This window comes from Eptatretus burgeri, chromosome 8 (assembly GCF_056783735.1).
Source record: "Eptatretus burgeri isolate ZD-2024b chromosome 8, Ebu_testis_v1, whole genome shotgun sequence".
Taxonomy (NCBI): Eukaryota; Metazoa; Chordata; class Myxini; order Myxiniformes; family Myxinidae; genus Eptatretus; species Eptatretus burgeri.
Genome location: NC_140968.1, coordinates 83,810,641 through 83,823,810, shown reverse-complemented (window position 1 = coordinate 83,823,810; position 13,170 = coordinate 83,810,641). Strand labels below are relative to the sequence as shown.

The following is a 13,170-nucleotide window of genomic DNA, read 5'->3' as shown; positions in this document are numbered from 1 at the left end:
TCTGGGCATAACTACCATCCCAACACATCCAGAAATAGCCACCATCTGGACACGTCCAGAGGTAACCACCATCCAGAGTATCAAATAATGTGCGAATGCAACTCTGGACATTTATAAGCATTACAGCTGAAATGCTATAAGCTCTAGAATCTCTTCACCTGAGCTTAATTTCAAAATTGAAACTGCAGAATTGACCTTGGCATCAGTTCTAACTGCTAAAAAAAGTGTTCATTTGCTTAATTTTGACATTCCAGGCATCTCCAGGTGATGATTGTTATAACCGATCACGAATCGCTTACCAAGCCAGCGCGCTCATATTGAACACCATCTGGAGACAACCGGAGACCTCTGAAGTGTCAAACAATGGGCAAATTTGATGAATGAACACTTTTGCAGTCGGAAATGCTGCTTAGGTCAATTCCGCATTTTAAATTTTGAAATCTGGCTCAGGTGAAGAGATTCTCGAGGTTATCACATTTGCAGAAACCAAATAAAACCAGGAATACTCATATGCCCAGAATGTCAAACAATGTCCAAATTGGACAAATGAACATTTTTATTTTTTTAGCAGTCGGAACTGCTGCTGAGGTCAAATAAGAGGTTTTTTAAATTTGGAAATTTGACTCAGGTTAAGAGATTCTCGAGGTTATCACATGTGTGGAAATGAAATAAAGCCATGAATACTGCCGTCTCCAGGCGTTTCTAAGCATTGTGATGTACCCAGCGCTTCGTAGGTATGAAGATGAGGCATTCGATGATATGAGTGAGGAAAGTGAAAAATAAATTTGAGTGCTTTATCGTTAAGAAACCGTTGCGGCCTGTTCCAAGTGAAGTCCCACCTCCTTCATATTCTCGGCTTTCCTTCCTGAAAGTTCCTGTAGTCTCCATCTTGTTTACCCTGTGTACGCCACCCCATCCCTCTTCCTTCCTCAGATATCTTCATGTGTCTATTCCCAACTGTTTTGTGCTTCCCTCTCCCATCCCTGTTGTCTCCTGCTCCCCTTGTTAGTAGGACATTGCATATATAAATAAATAAATTATATCAAAGGCATTGTTGAGCATGCCAAACAAAATGGCAAATTAAGACCCCAGCAAGCTGATAGAGAAGGCTGACTCAAGGTCTGACCAAGGATGACGACTTGAAAAAAATAATTAAATAAGGCCGTGAATTATCTTCAAAAGGGGTGTTTAAATTAACCCAAACACCCAATTTTCATTCACAAACTACCTTGGAGTTCAGTGACAGTATGCATGCAAAGTTTGGGGTCACGAGGTCTCATGGTTTTGGAGTTATGGCGGAGACTGACTGACTGACGGAATGACACACACTGACATTTATTATTATAGATTATCGTAGTTGAATGGTGGGTGTGAAGTGAATTAATTTGATTTTTAAAAAGACCCACCATTATAGTTACCCCTCTAAATTTATGAGACCGTTGTGTCATTATGCTCTGTGTACAGGATAGTCAAATGAACAAAATATTGTGAGATTTTGAAGAAACTGCCATGAGTAGTGACAAGTTATGCCTCAGAATTTTTGCTGATGTTTTACGGAGTAAAATTTGAATGATTAAAAAATGATTGATAACAGCGGTACACAATTTTCCGTTTTTTGGCTTTCACTGTTCATCATGGGTGCCTTGTACAAGGAAGATAAAATGTGATTCAAAATTGTTTAATGATATCACAGTGGGACACAATGTGCTTTTGTCTTTTTTCAGCTTTGGCAATATATCAATGGGGCCTTGTACAACCTTTTGTCATTGCCTGCCCTACGTGAAGAAGCCAGAGCTATAGTAAGAGCTATCACAGTTCATAAATATGTTCGGTTTGATTTGCCTTGGTCAGAAACTGATATGTGTTTTTTAATTGCAAAAGTTTAATATCTCTATGAAAATCAAAATTGACTGTGGAAGTGTTGTAATTCATCAGTTGTTGATGAAGTTTAAGTTGTGGTTTAAGATCCAATAGGTTGTTCCATTTGTATTGGTGGTGCTATAAGATCAGAGTTCATACACAATACTTGGATTAAACATTCAAATCCACTTTTCTGCAGCGATTTATCCAATGTGTACTAACGTCTTTGTAATTCAAGTAATGTACTCGTACATTCATTTCTTTCAAATTATCCTGCACTTGATATTTGCACCAGGCTTAGCAAGAGACAAGTTTTGGCTGCATTTGCAAATTTCGAACCTCTGTGTCAGATTGGAGCCAAGCCACAACCAAGCTCCTGGACTCCTTTAGCAAGGCAGAATCAAGATTGTGAGAATCAAGGCAGTCGTTGCACTGTCTACATACGTACACGGCACTTAAATTATTGGATGTCGACCACTACACTGAAATTATTGGATGATTGTTAAGCACATGTTGTGTTTTGCTCACAGATCAAACGTGGCTGCATTCTCAAAATGATATTATGCATGAGATGTATACATGATAACACTTCAAAATCGGTATGAATAAATCTGCAAAAATGCAGACACAGCATTTGTGATTGGTGGAAAACAATTAAAAATTTTAATATTATATCACCCTGAGAACCAAATAATGTAAAACTCTACATCATGACTTCTCATGTTCATTATGTATGCCTGGTGTTAGCTTAATGGCTAGAGTGGTGGGCTTGGGATCCTTGGGTCCTGAATTCAAATCTTGCTTGGCTATTGAATTAACACCAGGTGGGGTTGACTCAGCCTGTTATCCTTCTGAGGTTGGCAAGATGAGTACCAGCTTGCTGGTATCCTGTGTCGGAGTGGCAACCTGTCTAGGATTGTGCCCATTCGGCCAGGAATGGCTTAGGCAATGTCAACGCTCTGCACAGAGTATGGTCCTGATGGATGGATGGATGGATGGATGTTCATGATGTAAGGAACTGTAAAACATCATGCCTGACAACACAAAATTATCTTCTGGTCCAATGAAATACACATTAAACAAAATGTTGCATTTTCTTTTGTATGCAATGTCGAGTCTCGTGGAGGAGCTAGAACACAAAATGGGTCAGGATGGAGCAGAACTAAAAGAACAGTAGAAAGAGTGATGGGGAGGGGGAAGGTGGAAACACCAACAGCAGGGTTGAGGGACAAAATAGAGGGAGACTTGGAGTAAAAAGGGATGTGGAAAAGAATGACGGTAAGGGAAGGACATGGGTCGTGAACAGCATGGATATAGCCACAAACTCTCAATCACAGAAGTGGAAGGAGAGACTAGAAAAAAAGAAAGATGTGGGATCGGGGTGGATAAATGGGTTTATAAAAGATCATGACTGTGGATGAATGGTGGAAGCCATGGAGGTGAGAATGAGATTGAAGAGATCGAGGAAGAAGGTTTCACAGGTGGAAAAAAAGGGGAACAAGTGAGTGCAGGTGAAGAGTAAGTCTGGATTTTGGGGGTATACCAGAAGGGGGTAACTGGCAGACCAAATGTGCCATACATAAACCTGGAAGATGGGGGAGTACGGAAAGGGCAGAGGGTGCAAGACCAGGCCACCTTGAAGCATAAATAATTTTTTGTTCAGTTTAAGCAGTTTATTTAGCAGCAAATATAAGACGAGACTTGTGCATAAGGAAGCTTAGCCTGCAACGATGTCACAAGCAGAAACTTAACTATACATGGAGTATAACGAGTATATTTGTGATCCCTCCAGGGTGTAGTTAATACATGAAAGGAAATTAACTGAACAAAGAGAGACCTTTTGGAGAAGCAACAGATGGAACTTTGTAAAATTAAAATCACAAACACAGGATGAAAAACGGTTTGCTTTCGGAGCTTGCTTCAGATTTCCTCGAGGAGGGGAGGAAAGAACATGTGATTTCTTGCGCTGGCTATCTGGGCCAGGAACAGATAAGATTTTTACAAGGTCTTTTACTACCACTAAGGAATGTGTACCATGCCTCCCCACTAGCTTTCCCAGCACATATTTATTAAATTCTTTCTCAAAGCACTAACTCAACCTAATTGGCATTTTACCTCACTAGTGCAGGCCCGTAGGTGCAGCTGCGTTCCTTCACTCTCGTAAACGACGACTGGATTGGGGCATTATTTCAATTAGATCGGATCAACCGTATCATAAATGGCCATAACTTGGGAAACACCTGGGAAACATACTCAGGTCCCCAGCCTCAATTGTGACGTCATATCAAACGAAGAAAAAGAAGAATTGTGACACCCCCCCCCCTCTTCCCTCCTGTCTCCCCCCTAGTCTCGCCCCTCCTCTCTCCTCCCTCCTCTCTCGCCCCTCTCTCTCGCCCCTCTCTCTCGTCCCTCTCTCTCGCCCCCTCTCACACCCCCTCTCCCGCCCCTCTCTCGCCCCCTCCTCTCTCAAATTGTGACGCCCCCTCTCTCTCGTCCCTTCTCTCTCGCCCCCCCAAACCTTGGGATTAATTAATTATTTGAACAATTAATTCAAACCCTGGGAAACAGCTGAAATGGAGGAAGAACGATATCAAACCTTGAAAAGGCACATTTTTCCTAGCGTCAATTGTCCCCAGCGTCAATTGTGACGTCATACCAAACGAAGAAGAAGAATTGTGACGTCAATTGTGCAATAAATAAATAAATAAACATTAATTGTGACGTCATTCGTGATGTCATAGCACCGTGTCTTTTCATTGGTTGACAGATAAATGGCCGTAACTTGGGAACCGCTCGTCCGATTAATATCAAACCTTGAAAAGGCACATACTAAGGTCTCCAGCGTCGATTGTGACGTCATACCAAATGAAGAAGAAGAAGAATTGTGACATCAATCATGCAAAAAAAACCCATTAATTGTGACGTCATTCGTGATGTTATAGCACCGTGTCCTGTGATTGGTTGACAGATAAATGGCCGTAACTTGGGAACCGCTCGTCCGATTAATATCAAACGTTGAAAAGGCACGTCTGTGCGGCCCCGGCAATATTCCTGGAAAGTTTCAATCAGATCGGACCGGCGGTCGTCGAGAAACGGCGGTCGCATACAGACACACACACACACACACACACACACACACACACACACACACACACACACACACACACACACACACACACACACACACACATTGCTGGAATTATAGACGAGTACATGCCCGTAAAAAAAAATAATAATAATAAATAAGTATTCAAACCGCGAGCAACAAACAGCAACCACACAGGCCGTTTCTTCGCTCTCGCGTGCCCGTACGTGCGTGGCCCGGAAGTTCGCATATTATTCGCAGTTACGATTATTCGCAATTTAGTTTTAATACCAAATTATTCAATTAGCGCCAACGTATTTTACCTTTTCGCAATGTCGTGGCAAGGAAAAACAAAAAGAGAAGAGAGAGAAAAAAATTTACTACCTGGTTCGGAGCATACCAGCTCACTCTGATGTTACCGAAATTTATGCACCGTCGAATATGAAAACGATCATAACTTGGGGCATTGTGTTTATCTATAAATGCGCATAAGAAATCGAGAAATTATTAGAATACACGAAGTCATCATTGTCCGGAAGTCCGTACGTTGTAACCCATAATGGGGAACGCGGCTGAGCTTCCCTTCCCCATCGGCCACGCCACGCAACAACGTGTCTTGTAATTGGTTTGGTAAATAAATGGCCATAACTTTGGAAGCACTTGTCCGATTAATATCAAACCTTGAAAAGGCACATCCTCAGGTCCCCAGCAAGATATCTTGCAAGTTTCAATTAGATCGGACCAGTGGTTGGCAAGAAACAGCGGTCAAACACACACACACACACACACACACACACACACACACACACACACACACACACACACACACACACACACACACACACACACACACACACACACACACACACACACACACACACACCGATTATTGTTCTTATGCACGCTATGATGACAACAACAGCGACGAATATCATGAGTCAAACGAACAATATTTTGGAGTATCCATGTTCCCCAACCACCAAACACTCCCTTTAACCAAGATCCAAACTCCCATCCCTTAAGATAGTCATGGTACTTTGCAGCTACCTTCCTTACATGTTGTACAACATCATGGAGTTTTTTTTCAGAATTATCTGGAATGTATGTGCAACATTCCTTCCCAATTACAGCGCAAGTACCTCCTTGGGCTGCCAATATCATGCCAAAATCTAATCTATTTTGTTTGGTCATTGTGCAGAGTATGGCCACCTCAACATTGACTTTCTCAAAACCATCAGCGGTTTTGTTCCCCAATTCCTCCAATGAGACTGTCATTTCAATAAGCTCTCTTCCTGCTTCCCACGCCACATATTGGGGGGATTGTCATTGCTGCGAGTTCCCCTTCTAAAATGCTCCTCTTACATCGCAGAATACCTTTAGCAGCAGGCTAGTGGTTAGGTGTATATGTGGCACCACAAATCCCAAATAACAGGATCTGGTCCAATTAAGTGGCAACCATGGATAGGCTCTAAACCCGCATACAAAGTACGTACCGTTTGACGCTACTTTAGCATACGTCCCATTTATGCCCTTCTGGTTATCTGCCATATCGTTCACCTCCATTGATGAATTACAGGTACTGTAGATTTGCCTGCATAAAATTTGCTGGTTGGATTTGTCCAGGTTAGGCAAAGGAACCCTGCTCGTTTGCACGTAATCCTAAAATACGGGGGTCTCTTTGCTAAGCTGTAAGGAGGGTACCACCCGCCCACAAAGCTCGTGCATGACTCATTGCCTGTTCTATTCAAGGCATAGTTATGGTACCATCCGGCTCCACCATAATCAATTTCCTCAAATGGGATCATCGCTAACGGCAATCCTGTTTGTGAAGAGTGCGGTAGGTGGGCACACACCCAACACTTCACCTTATTTTCATTCATTGCAAAATTGTGCGACAGGGTCAAAAAGGTGTTTATCCCATACACACCTTTCTCATGCAATTGGTCCCAATGTTTACCTTCTTCTGCCCTGCGTACCCTGTCACGACCCATTCCCTTGTTTCCTCTGCTTCAGACCAACCAAACATTCTGCTCTCCATGGCATTCCCATAATGCCCTCACTATCTGTTATCGTCCATATTATCACGATTATGCACATTCTAATCAGAAGCACTGCGACATATGTCATGAACCCCCGGTAACGTTCTTCCCACTTGCAGGTTTCCTCTCTTCTCTTTACAACTTCCTGTATGCTCTTTTGCAGTGAGATGCGTGCGTGAGTCCATCTTGGCTTACCTTCTCACTTGACAGCTGTGTGGGTAACCAATAATACCTGGTGTGGGTAACCAATTATACCTGGTGTGTGGGTAACCAATAATACCTGGTGCATTTAACGTGCCCTCAGTGCATTCTTCCGCTTGAACACCTTGATGTACACCCAGTCGCCAGGCTGGATGCTGTAGTGTTCCTCCGCAGCCGGTTCTGGTCGCGCTTGTTTGACCTGCGAGTTGAATTATTTGACAACCTTTGTTAGGGCAGCTCAGAAGTTAATAATTGTCTCGTCCATCATGTGTATGTCCATTTGTTTCAGGGTTAATGGAGCTGTTATCAGCACTCGCATCGGTCTCCCCATCAGTATTTCATGTGGGGATAGTCCGATGCACCTGTTTACCATTGACCTCATTGACATCAGTGCCAGAGGAATAGCCTCTGGCCATTTAAAACCTGTTTCATCACGTATTTAAGCAAGTTTGTTCTGAAGTTTGCCATTCTGGCATTCTACTTGTCCTGCCGACTCAGGATGGTATAGACAGTGGAAGTGTTGTTTTATTTGCAAAGCTTTGCAGAGTTCCTTAGTAATATCTGCTGTTTTAAGCCCCTTATAGTTGTTTAAACACTTTCCCAACATCATGGTGTTGACAATACACACAGCTTCGACAAAAATGTTCTGCCACAGCTGTAAACCTTGGAGCGTGCCATGTACCTAGCACCTCCATCTGCATCCCCCGTTTGCTCGTATGGCTACTTCCGTGAGCCAGACGAGCAGACCATGGCAAAAATGCATTTGGTGCAACTATTTTACCTTCGTTCTGAAAACCAGAGCTTTGTTTCTGTGTTATAGCAGCAACCTTTCTCCCACTTGGCTCTTTCACTTGCCTCAGTTGTCTCCTGTAGTGCTGCAATGTCGTCAGCAGTCGGCCCGTTCCTCACTTTACCCTTTCGAGACCATGTTTGTTCCCTTTGAAACCATATCCATCAGTTTTGTATGTGCTCGGCATAAAACAGCCAGTGCTTGGAGCAAAAGAGCTGAATGATCAGGTGGACACGGGCTCATTGTTATGATACAAACACTGGTACAAACGTTGAACCCCGCCCCCCCAACTAGTCTATTAACGAGTGTACACACTAGGTCCTCCCCCCCCCACTAGTCTATTAACGAGTGTACACACTTGGTCCCCCCACCCCACTAGTCTATTAACGAGTGTACACACTTGGTCCCCCCACCCCACTAGTCTATTAACGAGTGTACACACTTGGTCCCCCCACCCCACTAGTCTATTAACGAGTGTACACACTTGGTCCCCCCACCCCACTAGTCTATTAACGAGTGTACACACTAGGTCCCCCCCCACTAGTCTATTAACGAGTGTACACGCTTGGTCCCCCACCCCACTAGTCTATTAACGAGTGTACACACTTGGTCCCCCACCCCACTAGTCTATTAACGAGTGTACACACTAGGTCCTCCCCCCCCACTAGTCTATTAACGAGTGTACACACTTGGTCCCCCACCCCACTAGTCTATTAACGAGTGTACACACTTGGTCCCCCACCCCACTAGTCTATTAACGAGTGTACACACTAGGTCCTCCCCCCCCCACTAGTCTATTAACGAGTGTACACACTTGGTCCCCCACCCCACTAGTCTATTAACGAGTGTACACACTTAGTCCCCCCACCCCACTAGTCTATTAACGAGTGTACACACTAGGTCCTCCCCCCCACTAGTCTATTAACGAGTGTACACACTTGGTCCCCCACCCCACTAGTCTATTAACGAGTGTACACACTTGGTCCCCCCACCCCACTAGTCTATTAACGAGTGTACACACTTAGTCCCCCCACCCCACTAGTCTATTAACGAGTGTACACGCTTGGTCCCCCCACCCCCACCCATGCCATAATGTTGATCAACAGACCTGACTTTAACAAGCACCTCCACAAGGCCGAAGGAACTCTGACATGAAACGCACAAGTTCAAACAGTGTGATATGAGATATCGCGGTAAAAGTTCCTTTTAAACAAACTCATTAAAATACACATGATCGTCCTCAAATATTCCACAAGACTTGGGCACAAGGAAGCTTAGCCTGCAACGATGTCGCAAGCAGAAACTTAACTCGACATAGAGTATAATGAGTGTATATGTGATCTCTCCAGTGCGAGGTTAATACATCAAAGGAAATGAACTGAACAAAGAGAGGCCATTTGAAGAAACAACAGATGTAACTTTGTTAAGTTAAGATCATAAACACAGGATGAAAAAGCGGTCTGTTATCGGAGCTTGTTCCAGATTGCCAGAACATAGTTCCGGGGAGCTTATGCAATGGCGAGTCATCCGTCCGTCAGTCCATCCGTCCACATTTACTTGCAACTTCTTCTCTCAAATTACACAAACAATTTCGATTAAACTTTACCACAACATTTATCACCGTTTATGTACCAAAGTTTGTTCATGGCATTAAGAAAATCGAGCCTGAAAGGAGTCTACGGGGGTGCCCCCCCCAAAATAGGTATTTGCTTTCTTCTCAGAAACTACACGTGCAATTCTGATGAAACTTGACCACAACCTTTATCATCCGTGTTGAACCAAAGATTGTTCAGAACATTCAAAAAGTCAGAGTCTCGGAGATTATGGGGGGTTGCCCCCAAAATATGTATTTCCTTTCTTCTCTGAAACTACACACACAATTCTGAAGAAAACTCACCACAACCTTCATCACCTGTGATATACCAAAGTTTGTTCAGGAAATTAGAAAAATCAGGGTCTAAGGGAGTGTAAGGGGCTGTTGACCTCCAAAATATGTATTTGCTTTCTTCTCAGAAACTACACACAGGATTGCAATTAAACTTCCCCACAACCTTCATCAACTGTGATGTACCAAAGTTTTTTCATGACATTAGAAGAATCGGAGTCTCAGGGGATAGAGGGGGGAGGGGGGTAATATGTATTCGCTTTCTTCTCCAAAACTACACACACTTGACCACCACCTTCATCACTCGTTATGTACTAAAGTTTGTTCATGACATGAAAAAAATTGTGGTCCAAGGGCTTCTCGGGGGGGGGGGGGTTGTCCCCCCAAATATGTCTTTGCTTTCTTCTCCGAAACCACACACTCAATGTCGATGAAACTTGACCACAACCTTCATCACCCGTGGTATATCAAAGTTTGTTCACGGCATTATATAAAAATTCCACAGGTATTTACTTTCTCCTCTGTTACATATTTTGTGGGGCATCCATGCCTTCCAGTGGTTCCCTGGTTATCTTATCCAGCTGCTACCAGGTGAGGACCCAGGAGTATTGCCCCTATGTTTTTTTTTTATTACCTATGGACAACCAGGACAGTCATGTTATGTCTTTATCAAAATATTTGCAAATGTGTATCGAGTCGAGCCTTGATGCATTGGTACATTGCGATTAATGTTTGCTGTTGTTTAACAGGGCTTAGAGGATATTCTGAAGTGCTTCTTGGAAGAAGAAAACGAGCAGCTTAAACTGCAGATAGAGTTTGTTTTAATGCAGCTGAATTCTGGTAAGGCATATCTATCAATGGGAAACATCTCAAGGAAGATTACCCACTGGGTTAGTCAATAACCGAACAAATTACCAGTAGGTCAAAGACCCAGAGCACAGAGCCTAAACTTTCAAGGTTCGTTACAGAACCTAGGTGATGATTGTCCTCTTATCTTTCGGAGCTGTCTGTTTATTGCATACACAGTTATGGTGGTAATATTTGCCCCCATCGAAGCTGGCGACCCAATGACTAGGCACTTGCATCAGTTGGTGGACATTAAAGATCTCACAGTGTCTTTTGCGGAGAGTAGGCAAAGTATTGCCGGCACCCTCAACAAATTACAAACCATGGCGAGTCGAACGTCATGCCTGGCCAACTGGTTTGAAAAAGACTTTGGCCAAACTCCTTTTATTTGAGAAAGACGTGAAGTAAAGGTTGACTAACCTCACCCAACCCTACAAGAAAGTGGGATTAATTGGGGTAGTAGTAGTAGTAGTAGTAGTAGCAGTAGTAGTAGTAGTAGTAGTGGTAGTCGTAGTTTGTGTTGTTTATCTCAGGAATCAAATTCAACAATACTTCTCAAAGGAGAGTACATTATCACCAAACTATCCTCGACTAAGGCTGTAAATCATACTGAAGTAATAAATGAGATGACTTATTTTCATGGTGTCAGGTTCAAAGAAATAGCTTTGAACCCTCTTTTTCACACCAACTCAGAATTATTGTTCTTCAATTACCCTCCCTTTCTTCTTAATTCCACTCTTTGTATTTGAGTTGTTTTTTAATCGACTTATTCATGTTAATTACTATTTAACCACAACACCCTTAACAATTGCTTTGCTTGTAGATACGATGCAATCGGTGAAACTTGTCAGACATTTTGTTGAAATGTATTGCTTTCTAAAACGTTTTCAATTTCTTGAAATGGTCAAAAATAGTTTGCATCGTCATTATGTTAGTTGTATAACCTCATTTCCTATGGCTTATGGTTTTCTTTTGTTTTGATTTTATACAATGAGAACACATTAATATATATTTTAATACTGTGCACCAGCTATCCCAGAAATGAATGATAGAGGTAGATACTAATCTTTAAAAAAATGTACGATATGTATAAGTGTACATTAGATCACCAACAAATGTTTTTGTTTTTTTTTGTACCTGCACTCTTATTTACATTTACACTGAAATGTTACTTTTTTTTCAAGCATTCCTCTTCCTTTGTTTTTTTTTACAACTATCTTTTTATGAAACTTGTTCTTTTGCAGCAGAAAATGAAGCAGATGGTAGACGTGATTCAGATGACGGGAACGATAGTGACGGCGACGATCGACAGGTACAACGAGATGCAGATGTATTTGAGCATGTGGCCCATCTGAAGTGTTTATCGCAGATAAATGTCAGTCATATTGCAAGTTGTTTTGATAAGTGTGTTGATTATAGAAAAGAAAAGTTATTTACAAAAGTCAAAACACCGAGCAAAAAGTATGATTCTGATCATGATGTTGTAGCCTCGGTTATTTGGTGAGGAACTCATGTTTGGAAGCAAAGATGAAGCTTTTTATTTATCTGGAACATTTCTGGTCATTTGATGACTTTTTTATGCTACTTGTGTTAAAGTATGCCGGTTCGCTATTCGAGCTTCTCAGCAATTTACCTTCGTGCATATGGTTTCACAGGATTTAGATGTGCTCCCCGAGGATGCGGATTGGCCAGAGGTTACAGATTTTGTTGCAGGGGAGACTTCAGGAAAGCATCTGCTCCAAAAGTATCAGGTTTGTTTTTTGTTTCACAGCATTAAAAAGGCTTACCCACTGTTTCACCAAGATGACTTTTTATTTCCTTCATTCTGCATTTGTATCTCCTTACTAATAACTCTACGATTCCAAATCAATCTCTCTGTGATAAACTTCTCTAATTTGTCAGCTCATTCTCTCTAGCTGCTTGCACATTTTGGATGGTCAAGTGGTTGTGAGCTGGTATTGCATATCCTAGACCATGCATTGATTACGTGGATATTCAATTTTCTTTCATTTCAAATGAAGAAAATATTGAAAATATAAAATTTGTACTGTATATATACATACTGGATCCAGCCTTCAAAATAAACTCGATGCGAGTCGACAAACATGCAGTCCACTCATTTAATGCATTCTGAAAGTTGATGCTGAGCTCTTTGTCAGATGTGGGATGCAGGCCTGTCAGACTCCAAATATATGTTTTTTATTTTTGAAATAAGATCAAATTTATCAATAACAATAAGTAGGAGTGTTGGAACAACAAAACGAGTGATATATCCTCTGCTTACTCGGCAAACTTGTGATGTGTATGTAAGGGAGTGGTCATTGTACAATTTTTTTTATCTCAAGGGAAACTTAACTCAAATAAAAAGGAAAAAATAATTCATATCTGATCGTTCTCAGATTTTTCACTTCACATTCCTTTGTGAAAAGATGCACCATTACTTTAAGCAAAACATGCAACATGC

The 13,170-nt window shown here is 42.0% G+C and overlaps 1 protein-coding gene across 9 annotated transcripts in view; it reads left to right on the top strand.

The window, feature by feature from the left end:
• The window catches only part of ARMC9 (armadillo repeat containing 9), a 73,623-nt gene that overhangs the window by 58,104 nt on the left and 2,349 nt on the right, over positions 1-13,170 (top strand). For 6 of the 9 annotated variants that reach the window (XM_085892850.1, XM_085892847.1, XM_085892846.1 and 3 more), the window contains 4 exons: positions 1,725-1,799; positions 10,610-10,700; positions 11,951-12,018; positions 12,362-12,457. In XM_085892850.1, coding sequence (XP_085748976.1) covers positions 1,725-1,799; positions 10,610-10,700; positions 11,951-12,018; positions 12,362-12,457 — 330 coding nt within the window. Of the gene's footprint in view, positions 1-1,724; positions 1,800-2,155; positions 4,215-10,609; positions 10,701-11,950; positions 12,019-12,361; positions 12,458-13,170 lie in introns of those variants that run through there. The other 3 variants (XM_085892851.1, XM_085892849.1, XM_085892852.1) reach the window with 2 other exon arrangements.